At 39.9% G+C, this 26,310-nt stretch overlaps 1 protein-coding gene across 9 annotated transcripts in view; it reads right to left on the bottom strand.

Moving 5' to 3' along the window:
- Positions 1-26,310, bottom strand: part of AMPH (amphiphysin) — a 180,185-nt gene that overhangs the window by 140,865 nt on the left and 13,010 nt on the right. For all 9 annotated transcript variants that reach the window (XM_081932577.1, XM_081932578.1, XM_081932579.1 and 6 more), the window contains exon 2: positions 2,644-2,724. In XM_081932577.1, the coding sequence (XP_081788703.1) occupies positions 2,644-2,724 (81 nt within the window). The remainder of the gene's footprint in view (positions 1-2,643; positions 2,725-26,310) is intronic.

The raw sequence follows: 26,310 nt of genomic DNA, 5'->3' as shown, positions 1-26,310 counted from the left end.
TTGGATTTAAGGGAGGTTTACTACATATCAGAATTAAAGAGGGAGATGAATGGAAAATGGCATTTAACACCCCTCTTGGATGCTATCAATTCAAAGTGCTCCCATTTGGGCTACAAGGGGCCCCTGCAGTATTTATGCAATTAATAAATGAAGTGCTACATGAGCATTTATATAAGGGCTGTTTGGTATACTTAGATGACATTTTGCTATATACTGAGACCAAAGCAGAACATTTTAACCTGGAGGCATTTCCTAGAGGGGAGTAAGATCCCTTTTGAAGTTTGGACGGATCATAAAAATTTAGAAGCCCTAAAGACCACAAGGAAACTCTCTCCAAAACAAGTACGATGGGCTCAGTACTTTAAATTATTTGAATTTACGCTCAGATGTAATGAAACTATGATACAAAACAATCAACTAGCCGCTAAAGTAACCACCAGATCCCAGGCAAAACAAGAAACTTTGATGGACAATGACACACCCAAACTTTTAAACAAGCTTTAGCCACCGATGAGTGGTTTTTGAGCCACAAATCCAGCTGCCTGGTGAAAGATAACTTAGCTCGGGTGGGAGGGAAGTTTATGTTCCAGCTAGCCAAAGACTGCACTTAATGGCAAGGTGCCATGACTCCAAATTAGCTGGACACTTTGGTTTTGTGAAAACTTTACACCTAATTAAAAGGCAATTTGGTGTTCATTATTTAAAAAGGACATAGAGAGCTATGTAGTTATCTGCCCTATTTGTGCGGCAGCTAAAAGACGCCAAGGGAAAATCCCAGGGCTATTACAGAAGGTAGCTGAACCTTCAGCACTCTGGAAAGAGATTGTGATGGACTTTATTATAGAACTACCAGAAAGTGCAAGGAATACTGTCATTTGGATTGTAACAGACCTGTTTTCAAAAAAGGAACATTTTATACTTTGCCAAACAATCCCAACTGCCAAAAGTGTAGCCAAGTTATTCCTGACACACATTTATCACCTTCATGGAGCTCCTCAGAGAATCATCTCTGACAGAGGGGTCCAATTCACCTTAAAATTTTGGAGGGCATTTTTAACTTTATTTGGCACCACCCAAGGATTGAACTCGTCACACCACACCCAGACTAAGGAGCGAACTGAAAAATTGAACTCGGTCCTAGAACAATATCTAAGAAGTTTTATTAATTTTCAACAGGATAACTGGACTGATCTTCTACCTTTGCTGAAGTGGCCTTCAATAATGCTGTGCACTCAAGCACTGGTTTCACCTCTTTTAGAGTAGCAACAGGCCAGGATTTCAGCCCCATGCCTGAACTACCCACAGAAGAACCCACTATCCCCTCACTTAAGGAGACATGGCCAGAAGTTAGATTAGCTTTAGAGGAAGCTAGAGCGGCTTTTAAAATTCAAGCTGACAAGAAAAGAGTGGAACCCAAACCTTTCCATGTTGGAGATAGAGTATACTTATCTACAACATTCCTGGAATCATTGCAACCATCAAAGAAATTAGGGCCAAATTTCATTGGACCTTTCCCTATATCTAAAGTCATCAACCCAGTAACAGTAGAATTACTCCTTCCAAAGACACTCAGGCAGGTCCACCCAGTATTTCACATTAGTTTACTCAAACGAGAAGTAACCTCACCACTCAGACCACCTGCACCTACACCACCTGTTCCTATTGTGATAGAAGGTGAACAATACTTTGAAATCAAGGAAATCCTGGACTCTAGGATCCACAGGTGGAAGACCCAATAATTAGTTGCTTGGAAGCATTTACCTTCATCCCAAAATGAATGGGTAGCTAAACACCATGTTAGGGCCCCTACCTTATTGAAAAAAATTCACTCCCTATACCCTGACAAATCTTGTTAAAATGCTATGATGGAATTTCTGTTTCTATCTTTTCACAGGTGGATCTCTCCTTTTTCTAAAGAACAGCAGCATGTCAGATCCCTAAAAATGATACTGCCATTAAATTGGGAGGAGGGGGGCCTTGGAGTCAATTTATTAGCACTGCCTGTGACAACTGATATTTTACATCTGGTTTCCTGGTGCTGAAATGCCTGAGATCCCATCACCTTTTGGGGGAATGTTTATGATGCCATCTGGGATGCCCTTACATCTAGTGGACAACCATTTAAATATGAGCCAGCAGTATGCAGCAGCTGCCAAAAAAGCCATCACACTTCTAGGCTGCATAAACAGAGGGATAGAATAAAGATCACGTGAAGTGTTAATACCACTTTATAATGCCTTGGTAAAGCCACACTTGGAATACTGCATTCAGTTTTGATCGCCATGATGTAAAAAAAGATGTCAAGACTCTAGAAAGAGTGCGGAGAAGAGCAACAAAGATGATTAGGGGACTTGAGGATAAAACATATGAAGAACAGTTGCAGAAACTGGATATGTCTAGTTGAAAAGAAGGACAAGGGGAGACATGATAGCAGTGTTCCACTATCTCAGGGTCTGCTACAAAGAAGAGGGAGTCATGCTATTCTCCAAAGCACCTGAGGGTAGGACAAGAAGCAATTAAGTACCTAAACATAGAATAAATTACATACAAACATATTTCTAGTTAATGTATTTGTTAGTCTATGGGTTAAGATCTAATGAATTAATAACTTATATGATAATCAAATCAACAAAAACCTCCTACCTCTTGCCGTTTGAAGTTCTGAACATACTCTTCAAACTGTTCATCTTTTGTTTCATCAGCTTTGCCTAGTTTCTGAAGCACCTGCAAGTGACAAACAGGATAACTCATTGTTACTTTGAGCAGATCTCAACAAATATCAGTTGAGTGATTACATTGCTTTGACATTATCGATATTCATCTCATTTTGATAATGTGTTACTATTTTTTTCTCACCAGTTTACTTCACAATACTTATACAATATCCTGTTTCCTTGCAAATAAGACCTCCCTGGATAATAAGCCCAATCGGGTTTTTGAGCACATGCGCTAAAATTATTTCTCCTCCAAAAGTAAGCCCTTCCTGAAAATATTACAACACAGCAGCAGCCATGAGGTGACCATGCTTGCCTCCTCCTGTACCTCAAAAATAATAACACCTCTCTGAAAATAAGACTAATTGCTTATTTTGGGGGTCAAAAGAAAATAAGACCCTGTCTTATTTCCTGGAAACACGATAGTAGCTATGATGCTAATATTAAAAAACAGTCTCCAAGAAGGAAGTGTTGATTCAAAGCAATAACCATTTTATCTTCCTGCATCAATAGCCTGGCAATATTTTAAAAATTAGCAAGGGCTTTGGCATATTTTCTTGACGCAATAAAACTTTCTGTTGATTAATGATCCCAAAGGCTTCACTGCAACACAATAGAGAAAGAAATCTGGCAGAATAATAAACCGCTATGCCAGTCAGGATGTTGAAGCCAAACTGTATTAAGCTTTCCCTTACATGTTATGGTTCATTATTCCTGACAGTAATCAACATTACTTCAATCTGCGTCTAATTTTAAACACATAGCAATAGAGAATCAGGGAAATAAATAGCCTTGCCAGTTAATGAGGTATGAAATCTTAAACATGAACTGACAAATGAGTTTTGGGATTTGTCACCCACATTAAGCTTCAAGTATATTTAATGCCATACAAATATGTACAAAATCATTATGGTGAATATTTGCATTGCTCAAAAGTATGCTGAAGGGACCAAGATGCAGAATCTCAATTAAGTAAGGCATAACATCTGTGGGTGAATTTCCAACACATTGGCAATAGAAGTACTTCATTAATGAACAAGTTGAAATAAAATGGAATGGGATTTGAAATAAGTGCAATGCAGACATACATATTTCTCCAGAAAGAGACTTCAAACACCTTAGGCACTGAAGAGTTTTGCTCTGCTATTCATAGAATAATGTAAAGATCAGCTGCATATGAATCAGACAAAATTGCAGCATGCCATCCTAGATGGCAGAACTCAGTTATGCACACAGCCAACAACTGCACACTTACATTAAAAGGTTTAAAGAACATTTCTTTAAATGTGTTAATGTAAACATTTAAAGAAACGTTTAAGAAGAACATTTAAAGCTTGTTCTGCAAACTCTTATTCTCTTTGGTTGTCAGACTCCCTTGGGGGCATGCAGGGGTAACTTTGTAGGTCTCATATATTCCTCTTCCTCTATATAAAGTTTCTGTTTCCTGCATTGCTGAAATGTGGGAGGGACTTAGGGTTAGGGTTAGGGTTAGGGTTAGGGTTAGGGTTAGGGTCTCACACACACAAACACACACACCTGCAGCCAATAAATGTGAATGCTGGTGGAGAAAGTCACATGATTATGTCATCTTTTGTTTTTATATTTCTGGATTCTGCAGGAGACAAAAGAGTGGCACATTGCACATCTGTCTGACCTGGTCTTCTCATGTGCAATCAGAGACTATGAATACACACACGCACAGACAATTTCTTCTGTAACAGAAGATATCTGATATCTGAAGGTGAAGACTTAGATAGATCTCCTTAAATGAGAGGGAAGATGTCATGGCTTAGAGCCTTGAAGCCTCATCAAATAAAACAGCTCTGACTCATCCTTGAGCCTCCAAGAGTGGCACTTCTCTGCCTAGAAAAACAAAAGCTGAAAATTAAAGTAGAGGCATCTAGAGAGAGACAACTGTTGCTTTAGTGAGAACTATCTCGACCATAACAGCTTTGAAAAGGTGGAAGAGGCATTTGCTAGAGGCAACAAGCTCTGTCTGTTCTCTGTGACACCATCTTTCTGGATCACCTCATTCTTTGCCTTTCTCTGTGTGCTTATGGTGACCATATTTTCTTGAAAATATAAAGAGAAATTCTGGTTTACCAGGATACTTTTTAAAATTGATTCATAAATTCAGGAGCAAAACCAAGAAAAACTTTAAAAAAGACATATTCTAATTAAAAATTAAAATATTTAAAATCAAACTATATAGGAAAAATGTATTTTTAAAACATTTTTATTTGCAGTTTAATTTTCATGCCATACCTATTTTGTAGACAGTGCATTGACTGAGTCAAGTCTATTTTAAACAACAATAATACAAATAGATATGACTTCAACAATACTATTCTCTTTTTATAATCCTTTATCATTTTCCAATTGATTCATTTAAACATAAATAACATTTCTGTACACCTTGTATTTGTTAAATACTATTATTTAATATTTTACAAATTTCTCATTATTCCACCATACCTTCAATGTTCCAAATGTGTAGGATTACTAATAACACCAAGTATTAACAATCTTTGATCAATCCCAGGAGTGTATCTTAAGATCCCCACAATTTCCAATCCTTAATAGTCTAACTGTATACACACACACACACACACACACACACGTACGTACGTACGTATATACATATACATATACATATACATATACATATACATATACATATACATATACATATACATATACATATACATATACATATACATATACATATACATATACATATACATATACATATACATATACATATATATATATATATATATATATATATATATATGTATTTGTTTTCGTAGATTTTCACGGGTGTAGGTATGCTGGTTTTGTTGTATTCGGGTCTTTTCCCGTGTAGGATTGAGATTGTCTTGGCAATGTTTCAGCAAGATCTCACTTGCCATCTTCAGGCTGCTGTCGGCTAGGCTTAAAATGCGAACGGAGTTGCCGTTTTTCTGTAAATCTTGGTGGGAGGGGATGGGGTGCTGGCTTTGTTTCAGTAAGTGGAATGATTGGTTGTGTGGTTGTATCATGATTGGTAGATTGGTGCTGATTGGTGCTGGCTGTGTGTGCATTGTTGTTTTGTATTGTAATGGCCTGGGTGGTGGGTGGTGTTCATTTGTTGACTAGGGCTGGTTTCCAGATGTTTGGTAGGCGGGAGGTATCATCATGTTTATTCATGTTGTGAGGGTGTTTCTCTATTTCAATGGCTTCCATAATTATTCTCTTATTGAGGCGTTCTGTTTTGGAGATTAACCTGGCTCCTTCAAAGTTGATTTCATGTCCTATAGCTTTAAGGTGCTGGAACATTTTGAAACCAACGCCTTAGACAAATCTGAACACAAACCCAAACTCTGGCTTAGATATGTTGATGACACTTTCGTGATTTGGCCACACGGGAAAGAAAAACTGGACAACTTCCTCACACATCTCAACAGCCTACACCCCAAAATACAATTCACCATGGAAATAGAAGCAAACAACCAACTTCCCTTTCTGGATGTCCTAATCTACAAAAAACCCAATGGCTCCCTAGGACACACCATCTACCAGAAAAAAACACACACCAACCGCTACTTAAATGCACAATCCCATCACCACCCTGCACAGATCAACTCTGTAGCCAAGACCCTCATCTCCAGAATGCCTAGCCGAGAAAGACCACCTGAAAATTGAATTACACAAACTCACAAATGTATTAATCTCCAACAGATTCCAAAGAAAAACAATCACCAACCTAATCCAAAAGGAGACTCCCCAAAAAAACCAAGACACAGAACAGGACAATGGCATCACCCTCCTCCCTTACATCAAAGGCACCACAGATAAAATCAGCAAAATTCTCCACAAGCACAATATCAAGACAGCCTTCACCACTAACCAAAAAATAGCCAACATCTTAAGAAACCCCAAAGACAAAATCCAGCTAGAAAACCAAGGAGTCTATGAAATACCATGCAAAATCTGCCCAGCAACATATATAGGACAAACGAACAGGAGAATAAATGCATGCATCACAGAACACAAGAACGCAGTAAGAAAAAAAGAAAAAACTTCCTCCCTTTTCCAGCACCTTAAAGCTACAGGACATGAAATCAACTTTGAAGGAGCCAGGTTAATCTTCAAAACAGAACACCTCAACAAGAGAATAATTATGGAAGCCATCGAAATAGAGAAACACCCCCACAACATGAATAAACGTGATGATACCTCCCGCCTACCAAACATCTGGAAACCAGCCCTAGTCAACAAACGAACACCACCCACCACCCAGGCCGTTACAATGCAAAACAACAATGCACACAAAGCCAGCACCAATCAGCACCAATCTGCCAATCATGATACAACCACACAACCAATCATTCCACTTACTGAAACAAAGCCAGCACCCCATCCCCTCCCACCAAGATTTACAGAAAGATGGCAGCTCCGATTGCATTTTAAGCCCAAGCCTGAAGATGGCAAGTGAGATCTTGCCGAAACATTGCCAAAACAATCTCAATCCTACACGGGAAAAGACCCGAATACAACAAAACCAGCATATATGTGTGTGTGTGTGTGTGTGTGTGTGTGTATAGGTATAGGTATAGGTATACATACATACATATACATATACATATACACATACACATGTACATGTATATGTATTTATATTTGTGTTATAACCCCTGGTATGCCCAAATATGGGAGGGAGCTCACTACTCCCCCTTTCTGTCCTTCGGCTCATTACAGAACCTTATCAGCTGATAAGGAGGAGAGCCTGGTGAATTGTATTTTGGGGTGCAGACTGTTGAGATGTGTGAGGAAGTTATCCAGTTTTTCTTTCCCATGTGGCCAAATCACGAAAGTGTCATCAACATATCTAAGCCAGAGTTTGTGTTTTTGTTCAGATTTATCTAAGGCGTTAGTTTCAAAATGTTCCATGTATAAGTTTGCAATGACGTGTGAGAGGGGTGATCCCATGGGTGCTCCTTCTATCTGTTTTTAATCTTTGTCCATTATGGATGAAGTATGTGTTGGTTAGGCAGTGGTTGGTCAGGTCCAGGATGTGTTTAGGGGGATTGTGTTTGTTCTGGATAGCTATCAATGCTTCTTTTATAGGCACTTGGGTGAAGAGGGATATGACATTGAAACTCACGAGTAGGTCGCTGGGTTGTAGGTTTTCTTTCTTTACTGTTTCTATGAAGTGGAGTCAGTTTTGTACGTGTGAGGTGATGGATTCTGCGTAGGGTTGGGGTTGTTTGGCGAGGAATTTGGCAAGATTCTGTAGAGGGGAGCCTATGGAGCTGACTATGGGTTTGAGTGGTGTTCCTTCTTTGTATATCTTGGGGAGGCCATAGGGTTTGGGGCATCTGGAAGATTTATCTCTGGGGATGATTCTTTGCTGGATCTCTTCACTGATGGGAGAGGCTTTTATTTTGGATTTGGTGGTTTTTTCCAGGTAGTTGTTATCATTATCCCTCCTTTATTTGATTGTATCCTGTATCACAACATTTCCCCCCCTAATAATCAAAACTTAACTAAATTTAACTTAGTTCTTTTTTATTAGCCTTTATATATAACCAAAAAGATTTCTAATCTTCCTTTCATGGATACTATTCAATATTCATATCCAATTATTAGTTACCATAACAATACATATGTATACATTATTATCATTATCAATTATTTATTTAACTATATCTATTGTCACTAAATTTCACTAAGTTTAACTAGTTTTAAATTATACACTTCCATCTATCAACTTGTATGTTTCCAATAGCAAAACAATCTCATGTCTTCTGCCATTTGTGGTATCAGTCCTCTAATCATCTCCTTAATCAAATTTGTATGGACTCCTCTTAGCAACTCATTGCTTATTAAGTCTCTCATGTAATTTCGATGCCCTTCTTCTGTTTCCTTAATCAGCTTATCTTTAATTGTCAGTAGAGTTATCAATGATGTTGCTACTAAATTTCTCTCTTTAAAGCCATAAATTTGTTTGTTTTTTCTTCTTCTGTATCTTGCCATCTGGGGTAGAGTTCCCCTCCATTTAATTCCTCTTTCAGTGTTCCACTCTTTCCATTTCCAGACACAAGCCAATCACCATAGATATCAGCGGATTTGATTTCTTTATGGTCATTTTCCTCTTCGGTTTTTAGGACTCTAACCACTTTTTCCACTTGATAAACATCTCCAACTTCTTCATCATATTTTACTATTAGGTACTCTAGTTTTTCCAACTTCTTCTCCATCCTCTCAAATGTGTTGGATAATTTCTGAATTTCTAACAATATCTTTTGCAGGCTTAAAGTTTCTTTCTGCTGTTGAAATTGTGCCATTATCTCCCGCTGACAAACACTGCTGCTCTGGCTTGGAAGGTTTTTACAAGATTAAGCATAAATTCACAATAAGGTCTTATTTTCACTTTTCTCTGGTTAAAGATATACTTCAAAGGAACATCTGTGTTTTTTTCTTCTTATCACTCTCTGTAAACAAACAGTGAGACCTTGAAGTGCTAAGCCAGAATAATCAGTAAGGAAGATTTTGTTTCCAATACACAAACCTCCAGCCTCCAGGGTAGCAGTGTTTTTCTTTCCCTCTGTTGTTACAATTTTCGTTTCCTTTTGTATCTTTTTTATATTTCAAGTTAAAAAAAAAGTCAAATTCTTGAATGAGTTAGAGAAGAAAAGGGGAAAAACCCCTGCAGTAATGAAGAAGGAGAATTTTAGTCCATATGTTACAAAGAATAATAATAAAAAATAGAAGAAAACTTAACCCATTCGTTTTAAAAGGTTTGCATAAATTCCATCCATGAACATAGCATTTAAAAAGTAAGATAACCCACTGTCCAAAACCATTCAAAGCTTAATTCCGCCGCTTATTTCTTCTGTTCTCAAATTTAAATTAACTTTAAGTGTTTTATAGGCAGTCTCTTTTAAAACGGTAAAAATTCCTCACCAGCTGGAAACACTTTCTCTTTCTGTATCCTTCCAATTTGGAGCCATCCCAACTTCATCAGCTTAATGGCTAGATTTTTTGTCACCGGCTTGAAGAACTTCTCTTGGATCGATCAGGGACTTTGCAATGTCCCTGAGATCAGCAAGACGTATTCTTCCTGTTCACCGTCTCTGCGGGACAGTTTAGGTCCAATTGGACCACCCAGTGGCAAAAGTATCAGCTGCGGTCTCGGAGCATCGAGATCGCACGTCTGTATCGTCGCGACATTGGCTCTTCCTCAAAACATGTTTAAATTCTGTTGCTGTTTATAAAATGAAAACTTTTTACACCAGGAGCTACATCAATAAACTGTGGTACTGACTAGAATCATGCTTGAACACAGGAAGGAAACTGACATATTTAACAACATTATTGTTTTGATTTATATCATATCTTCCAGGATGAACTTGGGGCCCAATCTAAATATTATGCAAGCACAGAGCACTCAAAAGGAATGCATGCATAGGGCTCCTCTTCTATAGAAGAGGTTCCACAAATCTACAGTGCCATTTAGAACCAGTTCCTGCTCCCTCCTCCCACCCGTCCGCATATCATCAAGATGAAGAGCGAGAAGAGGAATTCTGGGAGTTGAAGTCCACAAGTCTTAAAGCTTGAACACCCCTGGTTTTTTTTCTAAAGGATTAGGGGTGCAAGGGTCTTGTAACTTGACAGCTTTAAGACTTGCGTGCTTCAAATGCCAGAGTTCCTGAGCCAACATTTTGGTTGCTAAGCAAGAGTGTTGTTAAGTGAGTTTCACCACATTTTACAAGTTCGTCCCGCCCACCCAGTCACATAGCTGGCAAGCCACTCCCACCCAGTCACATGGCTGGCAAGCCACTCCCACAAAGAAGGCCACACCTACAGAAGAGGTTCTTAAAAAATTTGAAACCCACCACTGTTGGGCAGACATACAAAGTTTGATGGAAATTTTATTAACCCCAGAGAAAAGAAGGTTGGTGAAGGGAACCATGAATAAGCCTTTGCAGAAGGATCATGCAAAAGATCCAGACTGGACATGGTTACTGAAGGAACCAGATTGGGAACCTCAGTCCATTCAGTTGCAAAATGGTTGGACCTTAGTTTTGTTAGGACTCAAACAAAAGTTAAGAACTTAAGGAAAGTCTATCACATTCAAAAGAAACAGGATAAAAATCCAGGGAAAATCCTAGAATGCATTTATCAAACCTTTAGGCAATATACGAATTAGATCCCAAGGTTGAAGAAAATAAGAGAATGGTCAATATGATCTTCATTGGTCAGCCTGCAGATGACATTAGGGCAAAAATTACAGAAGACAGAGAGGGCCCAAGGAAAGGCATCTCTGAACTTGTGGAATTAGCATACAAAGCATATATTAATTGGGCTCAAATTTCAGAGAAGAAGGAACTTCAAAAGACAAGAGGAAACACATTTTTTCCTCGCCGAGGCTCTTAGACAGAAAGAGTGGGAGGCCAGGGGAACTGCCAGATGAATTGTACAAGGAGGGATCAGTAGTTAGAATCCCATGCCTGGTCAGAGGAAGAGCCCTCCAGCTGGCAAAAGGGAAGATGGTTAATGTCTACACAGATAGAAAATATGTATTTAGAGTTTTACGTGCTCATGCGGCTATTTGGAAAGAAAGTGCCCGCCTCTGTTGTGCACAAAACAACCCAAAGACAGGATGGAATGGATCCCCAATTTTGCCCTGCTAGCCAAACCACTTTATGAATCTACAAAGGGGGGTGAAAAAGAATCCTTTGTTTGGGAGCGGAAACAGAAACAAGCGTTTGAAACCTTGAAGTAAAAATTGTCTCAAGCTCCTGTTATGGAACTTCCCAACCTCAAGAAACCTTTTAATTTTTATGTGGACTCACAAGAATAATACAGCATCACTGCTCTTCTGATAGAGGAAGCTAGTAAATTGACTTTTGGGCAACCAACTAATTTATAAATATCAAACTCTCTTCACTTATAATCCTCAAGTGACATTGAAACAGACAAATGCCCTAAATCTGGCCACCCTCTTGCCTAACTAGGAGCCTCATGGGTGAGTCAGATGGTGGGAGAATTAAACAAACAGATACAAGAAATCCAACAATATTGTGTGTCCCTTAGCCCACCATTCCTGAGCACCTCTAGTCATAATATCCAGGTGGGAGACAAGTATAGGTAAAACACTGGAAAGGAGAGAACTTGAAACCCAAGTGGAAGGGCCTGCATACTGTGGTCATGTGTTCTCCAGTAAGAGTGTTGGAATCCAAGTCTTGGATTCATTGGATTTGAGTTAAGCCAGCTGCTGATGAGTATTGGGAGGCAGACCAGGATGAAGCCCGTCCTTTAGTGGTATCCTTGAAGAAGCGCCCCCTATAACTGTCCTACAAGGGCAAAAAACATACAGGGTAGAAGAGGTCTTACTGGTAATCACTCCTGGAAGCTGACCCTCAACGTATGGCTGAAGATTTGGAGGAGGAAGACAAGTTATTATTTGTTAGGTGTAAAATGTATTAGGAAGGCTGTGTACCTGTCAGGGAATGGAAGTCGAGCATACATAGCCATAACTGCACTTTGCATTGCTTTAGTGAGTTTGCTCACCCTTATTGTGATTTGCTGTATTGGATATTCATTCTTCTGGAATCACCCCTTCCCGAGAGAGACAGGTGCCATGCCAAAAATAATTGACTGTGACAGAGACCAGTATTTATTTATTTATTTATTTATTTTATTGAACTTATTAGTCGCCCCCTCTCCCCACAGGGACTCGGGGCGACATACAGAGCAATAATCAAGATAGCACCATAAAATCGTGCAGAGGAGGTAAAAATAAGTCCATAAATAAGCATACTTACAAAGTTTAAAACCCCAAAAATATTAAAAACAAAATTTCCCATTGTAAAATGACCTGGGGTGGCAAGATAGTAACGTTATGCCAGGCCGGCTTGACAAAACAGGTAGGTCTTCAGCTTCATACGGAAGGAGCGAAGATCGGTTGTTGTCCGGATGTCTGGGGGGAGGTCATTCCAAAGGGTAGGGCCCACCACAGAGAAGGCCCTACTCCTGGGCACCGTCCCCAGGCACTCTCTAGAGGACGGCACCCGGAGTAGCCCCTCCCTGTGTGAGCGAGTGGGTCGCAGGGATGTATGGGGCAGGACGCGATCCCGCAGGTAACTAGGCCCTGTGTATGAATTCCCTGGGGACACTTAGGTTTGAGGAAACCTGGGGGTGGGCTCTCTATAGTACAATAGTAGTCCTAGGACTGTGGGCATTGTATCTAACAAATAAGATTTGGTTCTGTGGTACTCCCAAAACTGATATTGCCCTTCCTCGAGTCATATCAGATCCCCACCTTCTTCCTGATGTGATAGTTTCATAAGTAAGTGAGTTGAGGAAATTGTGACTGGAAAGGTTCCCTTTAAGAGACAATTATGACCTACTGTGTGATAACATCCTGAACAGTAGTTCCCAATACTGTGAGAATTCCCAAGTGACTCCCTTCATCCTTGAAGGAGGCTCCAGGGATGGTGGAAATCCCAAAGAACAGGACAGGATCTGGTTGCTGGGCATGGGAGGCCTGGAGTTGGTGGATAAAGAAGTATTGAGGCAGGCTCGCTCCCGCCAACAATGCATTATTGATCAGTGGGGATGGTATCCTGGACCTAAGCCAACCCCAAGTCCTAAAGACAAGCGCCTGAAAATCCCATTGAAGTGTGGGGTAGAACAAAGGGAGAATGGGCTCCTGCAACAATTGAGAAAAGGAAACTATATGTTAAAAATACTGGAACTGGGTCAAAGCCTTATTAATCAGTCGGACCTTGACCTAGGCCAGAAATGCTGGCTGTGCTTATCTGCTGCCCCTTCATCCTACAATGCTGTTCCAGTAGAGCCAGACCTTTGAGTAAAGACCAGGGCCACGGTGGTCCTTGAGAAGGGTGGTAGATGGAGAAGCGGCAGAAGCCAAGTTACAAGGTGACTTTTACAATGCATTCAAAAGGCTGGGGATGACCGCCTTCCCATTGTTAGCCCTATAGCCATTGGCGTGGAGATCCTAGAGTCACCCTCCGTGTGTGTCCAATTATATCAGGAATCTGGCATTCCTGTAGGGTCACTGGCAGAAGAGCAATGTCCATCAGAATGATATCTTAGCCCTAGAGAGACACTTATGGACGTAAAACTAACCCGCAGTATTTCTCCTTCTGCCCACAACCTCTTCCAATAGAAGGTCACATTCTCGCTTCTGCCACCTTTCACCATTACCAGATGGGGAGGGAATGTGACAACAGAAAACTGCCCAAGGCGATTTTAGCCACCCCGATTCCCAATCTGGCTCTCGATTCAATCGTCATCAGGATTATGTGTTCTATTCTGCCTTGGAAACACCAGTTCCCATTATCTCTTTGAAGGTCCAGTTCTCAGGGATAAGCAAAAGGACTCTAAGCAAGAAACTCCATTACAAATGTTAGGGATGTAACCCTAGTCTTGGCTTGGCAATGTATATAAGCCATTATTGTAACAAATGTATCTGTTACTTTAAATGCTAGAGAGATGTAACTGGATGCTAATTGCTTTTAGCAGCCATATAAGGAGGAAGGAACTATTACTGTCTCCCCCCAGATAGCTACTGGTATTCCTGATTGTTCCTGACTGTTACTGTTACTGTATGAGCTTTGTATTGGAGAGAAAACCGTGTATTGGATGGTGGCTAGTCTGTAACTAAGTTACCTGTCTAGATGGTGAATTGTGAGTTGAGCAACTGTAACTTCAACGAGGTGTAATTAGACTGTATATACATCAAGACTGCTTATAGTCCTTTTGGAGAATATGTATCCTATTTTTGTTATGCAAGTAAAGCTATTCTTTGTTTTACCTTTGGTGGCTGTGAGTGACTGTTCAACGGCTTATTCGTTACTATATTCTGCTGCAGAACTCTAGTCTCCTAACGGGGATAGACTTAACACTGGTTATGGGCCCAGTCTGACCACTGGTTCAAGGCCCAGTCTGCCCAGAGTACCATTAGTAGCGATAGGGAAGCTGTAGTCGCTGCACACCACCGTAACAAGATAGCTATTTGTGGTAATGAATATCCCTAAGATGATGGCAAAAAAACAGGCGATGAATTTGTTGTCCGTCACCCGGCTGGATGGCACAAACTACGTTTCATGGTCCATGACATGCAGTCTGCTATTGCGAAGTGAAGGGCTATGGAATGTTGTGCGTAATCTGCCAGATGTGTCTGCCTGGGATCCACAGAATGATGATGATGCCAAGAAGTTAGCTGAGTTTAACCGGGCCAATGAACGAGCAATGTGCATCATTGGACTCACATTAGCGGACCAACAACTTGTACATATCTGTGGTGAGGAATCAGCTGCGAAGTGTTGGGATACGTTGAGAAGAATATATGTATGAGACACTGTGGGAGCACATATTAATCTGACACGTAGACTGTTCAGAACAAGGCTCCAGAAAGGAAGTGACATGTTGGCTCATTTGAACTGCATGAAAGCAATGTTCCAGGAGCTGCATGAGAAGGAGTTAGTATTTTCTGAACTGCACCAGGTCTACATTATACTGTCGTCGCTGGATGGGAGTTATGATGGGTTTGTTTCATCTCTCGAGGTTCTATCCTGACAGGACCTAACATTGACTGATGTAACATCACGACTGTTAGAAGAGTCCAGAAGGAGAGTGGAGAGAGAAACATTGAGAGAAGAACAAACTGAGGATATGAGTTTGACTCAATCAGCATACACTGTAAAGAAATGTTTAGGTTATATCTAGGTTCTGCAAGAAGGCAAAGGCACAGAACTCTAGAGAAGCTAAGAAGAAAGCTAACATTAATTTGACTAGGTTAGGTAATGCACCTGTAAACCACGATATGTGGATTATAGATAGTGGAGGGTCGATGTGCATAACTAGGAATAGACATAACTTTGTTAAAATGTCTGCAAGCAAACAACATGTGTCTTTGGCTAATGGGCAAAAGCTAAAGGCAGCTAAGGAAGGAACTGCTCACTGTGAATGTGTAAAGGAGAAATTGCATATGTTATATGTGCCGAGACTTAAGTTCAATTTGCTTTCAGTAAGGGCTTTAGTCAGTATCGGTTACACAGTAACATTTAAAGGAGATACATGTCTCATAGAGAAAGCAAGTAAAATGGTTACTGCTAATTTAAAGAATGGTTTGTATGTAATGGCTGATGAAAGTGTAGTTAATTCTGTGTATACAAATGTTAAACCGCATGATGAATGCATACATTTGTTACACAGGCGTCTGGGGCATATTAACTTTAAAACATTACAGCAAACGGCTAAACTAGTGGAAGGAATTAAGTTGAAGCCATGTACTAAGTATTTGAACTGTAACGTTTGCAGTAAGGAAAAGAGTAAGGCTAATTCTGCAAACAGGCTAGACAGCTTTAAGACTGAGAAACCTCTAGAAGTAGTATTTGCAGATTTGATAGGTCCCATGAAACCAAGTATTGGGGGTGCATGTTATGTGTTGAGTATTGTGGACCATTATTCCAGGTATGGGTTTTGTTACTTACTGAAGGACAAAACTGAGACATTTCAGCAATTTTGCAATTGGATAAAGTTTGCTGAGAGAAAAATAAAACTTAAGGTAGTTACCATTGTAACTGATAATGGAACTGAATTTGTAAACCAAAGTTTCCAAAAAATGGTAAAGAAAACTGGGATTGAGCATAAATGTGCTGCACCATACAGACCTCAACACAATGCATTTGTGGAAAGGAGAGGACAGTCATTGCAGGCAATGGTAAGGACGATGTTATCCGATTCATGTTTACCGGATAAGCTATGGGGTGAAGCAATGATGTGTGCTAATCATCTTCTGAACAACGTTGTAAATGCTTTTACTGGAGAATTACCATTTACTAGGTGGCATGGTAAGAAACCTGACTTTAGCTACCTACATATGTTTGGAGTTCCTGCATGGGTTCATATTCCAGCACAGATCAAAGGGACAAACTCGTGCACGGCAGTTAATATTTGTAGGTTATGACTCAAACCATAGGTCTTATAGATTTTGGGAACAAGGGACAACAAAGATCTACCATAGTGCTAATGCAAAGTTTCTGGAGCATGTTGGTTGGAACAAACTAGAAACTGATAATCAGGTAGTAATTGAAACCCGAGCAGACCAAAATAATGAAACAGGAATACCAAAAACGAGTTATGAAGGGAAGGAGTCTACTCAGGAGGAGCAAGTGATAAAGCAGGAGGACGTTCAGGATAGTCCACCTATAAATCCTGAGTTACCCAGAAGGTCAACCCGTGTAACGCAGCCACCTGATAGGTATCAGGCATCTGTTGCATGTAAGGTGGATAAGGTACCTGCTACATACAATGAGCTGACTACGTATTCAACTGAGGATAAAAAGGTAGGGCAAGCTGCAATGGATAGGGAGTTTAAGTCATTGCAGGATTTGGGAGTGCTTGACAAGGCTGATTTACCTTCAGGTAAACATACAAGGGGACGCGAACAGATATATAAGCGTAAAACCAGAGTAAATAGGAATTCTGTAAACCATTATGGAAAGGAATTAAGTAAACCCCGATGAGTTAGGAGTTTTGGCGATGTTGATATAAAAGGTTCTATGTTTGATAAGGGATGCATTATCCATTGTATCTTGAACCTACATTATGTACTGTATTGTGTGTTAAAAACAATTGTTGCTTGATATGGGAACAGAGTGTATACAAAGTAAAATGATTGCATTGGAATATTATATGTCTGAACACAATATAGCTGACCATTTTACTAAGGCACAAGGTGCTATAAAATACAAAAAATGCTATGATGATTATGGATTGAAAATATGAAGTTGTGTGTAAATACATTGACAACCCAAGAGGGGAGAATGTTAGGTATGTAACCCTAGTCTTGGCTTGGCAATGTATCTAAGCCATGATTGTAACAAATGTATCTGTTACTTTAAATGCTAGAGAGATGTAATTGGATGCTAATTGCTTTAAGCAGTCATATAAGGAGGAAGGAACTATTATGCCCCCCCAGCTACTGATGTTCCTGATTGTTCCTGACTATTCCTGATTGTTCCTGACTATTCCTGACTATTACTGTATGAGCTTTGTATTGGAGAGAAAACCGTGTATTGGATGGTGGCTAGTCTGTAACTAAGTTACCTATCTAGATGGTGAATTGTGAGTTGAGCAACTGTAACTTCAACGAGGTGTAAATAGACTGTATATACTTCAAGACTGTTTATAGTCTGTTTGGAGACTATTTATCCTATATTTGTTACGCAAGTAAAGCTATTCTTTGTTTTACCTTTGGTGGCTGTGAGTGACTATTCAACGGCTTATTCATTACTATATTCCGCTGCAGAACTCTAGTCTCCTAACGGGGATAGACTTAACAACAACTGGCATGTTCATGGCAGGGACCTTGGGGGCTTGGACTAATGAAAAGAACCTCCTGGCCCATGCCTTCTCCATGAACATAGGTGTGTGTGTGTATGAGAAATTGGAGTCTTATTCTTATGTGGGGAAAATGCATATTTTTGCTTACCTAGCAATTGGACTGGAACATGCACCCTGGGGACTGGAAAAGGTGCCTTGAGAGAATGAGGTCTGAGAAACACCCTACATGCATTACTTGTCTCTTTCTTCTCATAGCTATGTATCATTATCCTGAACTGATTGTATTACATGCTTGCATTAACTAATATGTACTGTTGAAATATTAATCTTGCCATATACAATGCCAAATGTCATAACAAGGCTCAATAAGAGGCAAGACTCAATTGCAGCTAAAAATAGAGTCTTGAAGGGGGGAATAAGGCAGGACATAAAGTGAGATTTGGACATAAGAGTGAAATGATACAGGATTGGATTGGATGATCTCCTGAGGTCCTTTCTACCGTGCTATAAAGTGAAAGATGTTTTTCTAGGCTTGAAGTTTGAACAAAGGAAGTTTAAAATGTCAAACTACAGACTAGCTTTCTCACCTCTGAGTCAAAGCGCAAAGTTAAAACCACATAAATCAGAATGAAACTAGTGCTTCCTGCATGCTTCTCTGCCTAGCAATAAGGAGCCTTGCCAATAGAAATATTTTAGCATATTTCCGTGTTAACTGTTTTGAGGAAGTTATAAGAACACGCTTCTCCCTAAGAACCTCATTCAGATGTTAAATCCTTGCCTTGACTAGCTTTTTCTGAACTTTTGGCGCCAAATAAAACTTTTCCTTGATCCCAAAATCTGAGTCCCTTAATTTTCTGCAACAATTCTGTCAAAATGGGGGCCAATCTTATCTCTGCTGAGATGATGTTCCACATGGAGGGAGCCATCAGTTGGACCTCCTTAAAAGAAGAAACCCATAACATTTCTTGTCTCGCACTCTGGTGAGTTAAATAGATCTGATTGGGAAAAATGGTTGTTCAAATAACTTGGTCCCAATGATGTAGGGCTTTGAAGGTGACAACCAGAACCTTGAATTGCATCCAGAAGCAAATCAGCAGCCAATTCCTCCTGCAAGAGAGGTAACATAAGTGGAAATCTAGGCTTGCACAAAACTATGTGGGCCATCACATTTTGAGCCAATTAAAGCTTTGGAATACTTTTCAAAAGCAGCCCCGTGTAGAGAACATTGCAATAGTCAAGACAAGTGATTAGGTTATGAGTGATTGTAAGCAGTATTGTTGGGCTTATCACAGGTCCACTAAAGATGTTTAAAAGTTTCTTCTTTACATTTACATTTCAAACATACATTTGAAATACTTCTATATATTTTTTACAATTTATCAGGTCTTAAATATGAATGGCACATTATTTAATTAAAAATTCTTTTAAATTATAATTTAATGTAAATTTTAAATCCTTCATCCACATGTTTTCCCATTGTTCAAGTAATAAGTAACTACTGCCATCTGCTGTATGAAGTTAGCTCTTTATGCTTCTTACTTGAAACTTATTTTTGGTTCAGCTACTACATGTGCCATTATTGTACCAGAAAATAAAAGCAAGCGTGCCTTGGATTTCAAATTTTTTAAACGAAAGAGGCAATAAGTTATTTCCAAGCTTGTCTTATTGGTCAGATCTATTACTGATCTTATTGGTCAGATCCATTATCTGCCAATAAATGGAAATAGTATGTTGCGACACAAACAAAAAATGCAATTTCTTGAGGAACTTGGAAGTGTTGCGGCTAAAACGGCTGGGGAAATAGCGAGCTCTACTAAGCTAAGTGAAAACCCAGCCGGCAAGCCGTCGTCAAGAAGTCCTTTGTGGACTGGAACCCGTCCTGAAGGGATAGGGCACAAGGAGAGGCATTTCGGATGCCTGCGGAGAGCGAGGCAAACTCCCCAGCAGATCCGATTCAAAGCTCTCTGGAAAATAAAATTCTTGGTAAAATATTCATTTTAATTGTGACTATACATCCCATTAGTGATAGCTGGATATTTTTCCAACTTTCCAAATCTTTATTTGTGTCACTAGTTTATTAGAATTATTGTCTTTAATTGTAGAATACTTTGCTGACACCCAAATCCTCAAGTATCTCACTGTCTTAGTTATTTGCATTTTAGTCACTAATTCCAATTCCTCTTCTTGCTTTTTTGTCATATTCTTAGTTATCATTTTTGTTTTGCTTTTATTAATTTTGAATCCTGCCACTTCCCCATATTCTTCTAATCTTTGAATTAATTTTGGACTGGATTCTAGTGGATCTTCTAAAACAAATACTAAGTCAGCCAGATGACTTATTAATGACCATAGGTAACACACATGGATTCCCATTCATTTTAAAGGAAAACTGTAGTGATTCACAGCTGTCTGCTAATCAATCCTGTAACTATAAAGATCTCTCTTTTCAATGATGATGTTATAACAGTGCACAGAAGCAGATTTTTAAGTTAAGATAGTGACCTGTGAATTGCTGAATTGCTGAAAACCAGAATGTATAAGAATAAGACCATTTCTGAGTATAACAAAAACAAATAAACCAAAAACCAACAGCAGTGTAGGATTGTAAAAAACAAAAAAAATTCAAACATCTATATGGTTTTTCTACTAAGCAACTTATGAAATTTAACATAGAAAAGAAACTATTTTGTTCCCTTTTGGTATATTTATGAAACCAGATGCAGAAGGCCATTTGTTCTTCTCTAAGGAGAAAGAGATTGTTAAATGCAGTCATCTAGAATAAACCTAAAGAACTGAACTGTACCACCAAAACTAATGTTTTTGGTGGAAAGCCTATGGGAAATCATCTGGAATTCTGTTTCAGTAAACTCATTATGTTTAAAAATTTAGCCAAACTCCCACATTGCACGCCTTCATTTTAAGGCACTAGGGATAGAGAAAATGTTCTTGGAGAGTTCATCAAAACTTCGTATTTTCAATTATGGCTGGAACAAATGGTGAGGGATCAAATTCTGTTGAAACCAGAAATTTTCCTCCTAGGCATAATACCAGAGTGGTATAAGAAGGATGTGCTTTATTTAGTTATCCATGTATTGACTACAGCGCGAATAACCTATGTGCAATATTGGGGGGAAAAGTATCCCATCAGAGTTAGACATAATTAGAAAAAAACTGGCTTGTGCGGAAGCAAATAGGCTTACCCTAGAATTAAAAAATAAAGGGGAGTCAGAATATTAGGAAGTTTGGAACAGATTTTATTATTGGTATAAGACAAGGTGACAAGACTGGAACAAATTGTAAATAATGTGATTGTATAGAAGGATAGATAATGTATTAAGTAGACTGACAACTAATAGATGAAATTATGTGTATATACTGTGATTGTATGGCTATAGCGGCTTTGGTGCGCTGCACTATTTTAAATGCAAAAACAATAAAACATTTTTTAAAAACTTCATACATTTTGTTGATAGTTTCCATTGACTTCTTGTGTGATGTATGTATGTATGTATGTATGTATGTATGTATCAGTGACGTGCGGTGAGGTTTATGGCTGGTGAGGCTGGTGACGTCATCAGGAAGGCGGGGAATGGGACCACGTGTGCTGGAAGCTGAGGCTGACTTAGCCTCCAGCACACATGATCCCATTCCCCGCCTTCCTGAGCGTGCTCCGCTGGCTCGCGCTCCGCAGTCCTCGAAAGCGACTGGGGAACGACAAGAACCTTCCTGCCTCTGCTGGACTGCAAAGGAAGGTTCTCGTCGTTCCCCAGTCGCTTTCGTGGCTTCATCATCCGGGAGCGCTGACAACATTTCTGCCTCCGCAGCTCGCGGGCACAGACAGACGGACGTAGCCAGAGTGGCGCCGAGGCAGTCTGGCAAGCGAGCGACCAAGGACCTCCATCGCTCGCTCGTTCTTTCGTCCGCCCGGACTGCCTCAGCGTCGCTCTGGCTACATCCGTCCGTCCGCGCCCGGGAGCTGCGGAGGCTGAAATGTTGTCGACGCTCCCGGATGACGAAGCCACGAAAGCGACTGGGGAACAACATTCCTGCCTCCGCAGCTCCCGGGTGCGGCTAGGCGGATGTGTGTGTATGTGTGTGTATATATATATATGTATTAGTGTTACAACCCCTGGTATGCCTAAATATGGGAGGAAGGTCACTACTCCCTCTTTCTGTCCTTCGGCTTATCACAGAAGACCATGCAGGCAGAAAACCAAATTTTTATTTTTAATGTTGCCTTTTTATATTCGTGTTGTATTTGTACTGATAAATAAATAAAGGGAGACTCGAAATAGATCTATACTAGTCTCCCTTTATTTATTTATCAGTACAAATACAACACGCACGCACGCACGCACACACACACACACACACACACACACACACAGACACACACACACATATATATATATATATTTGTTTTCGTAGATTTTCACGGGTGTAGGTATGCTGGTTTTGTTGTATAAAATTTTTTAAGCCCACAGCTTGAAGATGGCAGGTGTGATCCTGCCGAAACATTGCAAAGACAATCTCAACCTTACACGGGAAAAGACCCGAATACAACAAAACCAGCATATATATATATATATATATATATATATATATATATATATATATGTGTGTGTGTGTGTGTGTGTGTGTGTGTGTGTGTGTGTGTTGTATTTGTACTGATAAATAAATAAAGAGAGACTAGTATTTATCAGTACAAATACAACACAAATATAAAAAAGGCAACATTAAAAATAAAAAAAAGATGGTTTTCTGCCTGCATGGTCTTCTGTGATAAGCCGAAGGACAGAAAGAGGGAGTAGTGACCTTCCTCCCATATTTAGTCATACCAGGGGTTGTAACACAAATACATATATATATATATATATGCTGGTTTTGTTGTATTCGGGTCTTTTCCCGTGTAAAGTTTACTAATATTATATACTATTATTTCATGAAGAGAGGTGAGGCTCTGCCTCCCTTGCCTCCCCTGACCGCACGTCCCTGCTCTCTGTTTACCATCCAAGTCATATTTTCTGTTTCCTTTAAAAAAAAAGATTGCGTGTGGCAGATGAAATGGGCCTTCATGGTTGACTATAGTATGTCCTATGATAGGGATCATTAACCCTTTTCTCCTCGTGTGCCAATGCGCCCCACACCCCTGCTCATATGCTTATGACCCCCCGCACTCCCCACATCCCTGTGCATGCATGCAAACCCTCCCGCTCCCCCACCATGTGCGCAACACCCCCCGTGCCCCATTTTGGACCTAGCAGGCCTCCCTGAAGCCTCCTGAAATCAAAAACAGGGCATGGGGGGCATGCTGCAACCCCCTGTATGGTCCACATGACTGCCATCCACCTCACATGCATGCAGAACCCTCCACGCTCATATGCACGACCCCCACACATATGCATGTGAAACCCCACCCCTTGTGCTTCTCCCACATGCGCAGCAAAGACCCAAAAATCAGCTATCTGGCAGGAGGCGCGCATGCGAATAAGCAGTGAAGCTGAGCTGGGTGACTGCTTGCATGACCGAGAGAGGGCTCCAAGTTGCTACCTGTGGCACGCTTGCCATAAGTTTGCCATCACAGCCCTAATCAAACTACTGCATCTCCGATAGCCTGCTGAGATTTTGCTTGGATGAAGTCCTCTTGGAAGTGATGAGGTCAGACCTCCTGCTGTACTAGCAGAAGGAAATGGTGCTCTTAAAATTCTGTAGGAGAAAGGATGACTGAGTCCTTAAACGTAAATGAGAGGTAAATGAGAGACAAACTCCCTGAGAGACACTGGGAGCAGGAACTGTCATGCTAAAGTCCATTCAGGTCCAGTTCTTTATTTGTTCACACTTAATATACAGAATCTTGTCATACCAACCTTCAAATCTACACAGATTTGAAGATACAAATCTATTCCAGACCACAAATGGAATACTGCATACCCTCGTATATTGATTGCTGGTAACTATGCATCATAATGTAATGATACTGAATTCTGTTTTCATTTCTTAAAACTATAAGGACAGTACATGGCATACGTTGTATAGAAAAAGGGAAGGAAATTAGCAAGATTAAATGCGGCAGCTGTAGCAAACAACTTGAAGCAGATGTATTAAGCCTTCTGTGTGTGGGTGTCTGTTTACGGAACTGGAAGCAGGACTGAGGGAAGTAAATATCCATACTGTCCTTCCAAGTATTAAAAGTAAAGATGGCTTGGATATTTTGCTGCACTGTACAGAGCAGTAGAATGGGCTGTCATTGTTTTGTTGGCAGAGATACAATCTATTGAACATCTTGTAGAATCAGCAAAAACACAGGCAAAAATTGCAGTGTGACTCACTGTCATTCTGCAAACCAAAGGTCACAAATAAATATTTTAGGAAGGGTTGCTTATCTAGAGCAATTACTATCTGGGGAGCCAAATATCTTTTAACCAAATTAAGTTTTGTGAAATTTGTAACTGGAAATCCCAGATTGAGAAAATAATAAAGTATTAAATTTCTAGTTCTCATTGGCTAAGAAGATGAAAGCTGAAGAAGAAGACAGAGGGGCTAATTCTGGCTGCACAAGATCAAGCATTAAGAACAAATGCATACAAAACAAGACAGCAGCAGACAGAAAGTGCCACCTCAGCAAAGAAGCTAAAGAAATGGAAGGGCCCCTGGCTAACTGCTCAAAGAAGATAACAGAGACTGATTACAAACAATAGTATAGCAAAGTAGAAACACTGGTGCATTTTGTCTGCAAGCAAAAACTTTCTATATAAAATAATGCAAAATTGTCAGAGTTTTGGTAGCGTGACTAGTATTATGAGATAAACCCAGGTGCTAAACACAATACAGTGTCTTCAGACAATTAACAGTGGTTTAATCTACAAATATATATAGGCAAACACATGCATGAGATAAAATCCCTTACCATTCACTACAGACACAAGGAGAGAACTGAATACATTCTGACAGAGAGAAACTCCCTCTAATGACTACCTATATATATAGACTTCTGTGGACCACCCATCAGAGTCTTAAAAGGGTTATACCATAGATGCAATGAATCAGCCTCATTGCATTAGCTTACTGATTACAGTTTACAACTTTACATCAGCTGGCAGCTATTAAATCCTCAGTACCTTGACACTCCTCCCATTTAAAGCTGTACAGCTGATAATCCAAACACTTTGACATATTTTTTATATTTTTCTATAGAAACAGGTTTGGTTAACATATCACATATATAGCTTGTCTCTCATATAGCAAAGCACTTTTTAATGTCATCATCCTTATAACTTTATGTTTCTAGGAATATAAAGTCTGTTCATACTTCCACTATTTCTATCTCAATGTTTCTCAAACTTAACAACTTTAGGATGCATGGATGTCATGCTGAGAATCTCAGCACTTAAATCCACCTGTCTTAAAATTGCCAAGTCTGAGAATTACTCTACTATTTGCATTTGGTTGAGCTACTGCAATCTCTTCTTCTTCTTTGAATAAGAGATTTCTTCTTTTTCACTTTTGGCCATTTAGTTATATTATAAAAATAAGTCCATCAGCCAACTGTACTTATTTTATAAAATGCCACTTTAAATGCATTATCTTGTAATGTTTTTAAAACAATTCTATTAGCTATTGAATTTTTCCTTCTAGGAATATTTTCTATGGCTCATTTAATTTTATTTTTCAGAATATCTGCCTCTAATTTAATATAAATTAACAATTAAGCCCTCAATGAAACAAACTTGATTTCATTGAGGGCTGCATCAGGATTGTGTTTGACCTTGGGGGGCGGGGGTGGGAATAGCCAGGGTGGGCAGGGCCAGCTCAATGTCACTCATGTTGGGGGCACCTGTGGTGGCCCGAGCACTCTGCCAGCAAAAATGGGCTCCTGAGCTCCATTTTTGGCTGCAATGGGTTTAATCCTCTCCCAGCAAAAATGGAGCTTGGGAGGACTGTCTGCAAAGATCTTGCAGGTGTCATGTCGCAGCTGAAAATGGAGCTCCCTTGTGAGCTCCATTTTCAGCTGCGACAGACTCCTGCAACCCTCTGCCAATGAAAACGGAGCTTGGAAGGGCCACACATGGCCCTCCCGAACTCTGTTTTCGCTGGCAAAGTCACGGTGGGCTGATCCTTTGCTGTTTCCAAGGTGGCCGTGTGGGCCAGATCTAAGCACCCTGCGGGCTGGATCCGGCCCCTGGGCCTTGATTTTGACACTACTGTTCTATACCCTTGCATCATTTCTTTTTTG

This window comes from Natrix helvetica (genome assembly GCF_964273705.1).
Source record: "Natrix helvetica genome assembly, chromosome: Z".
Taxonomy (NCBI): domain Eukaryota; kingdom Metazoa; phylum Chordata; class Lepidosauria; order Squamata; family Natricidae; genus Natrix; species Natrix helvetica.
Note: the sequence above shows the minus strand (reverse complement) of the source record. Positions and strands in the feature narration are given on the sequence as shown.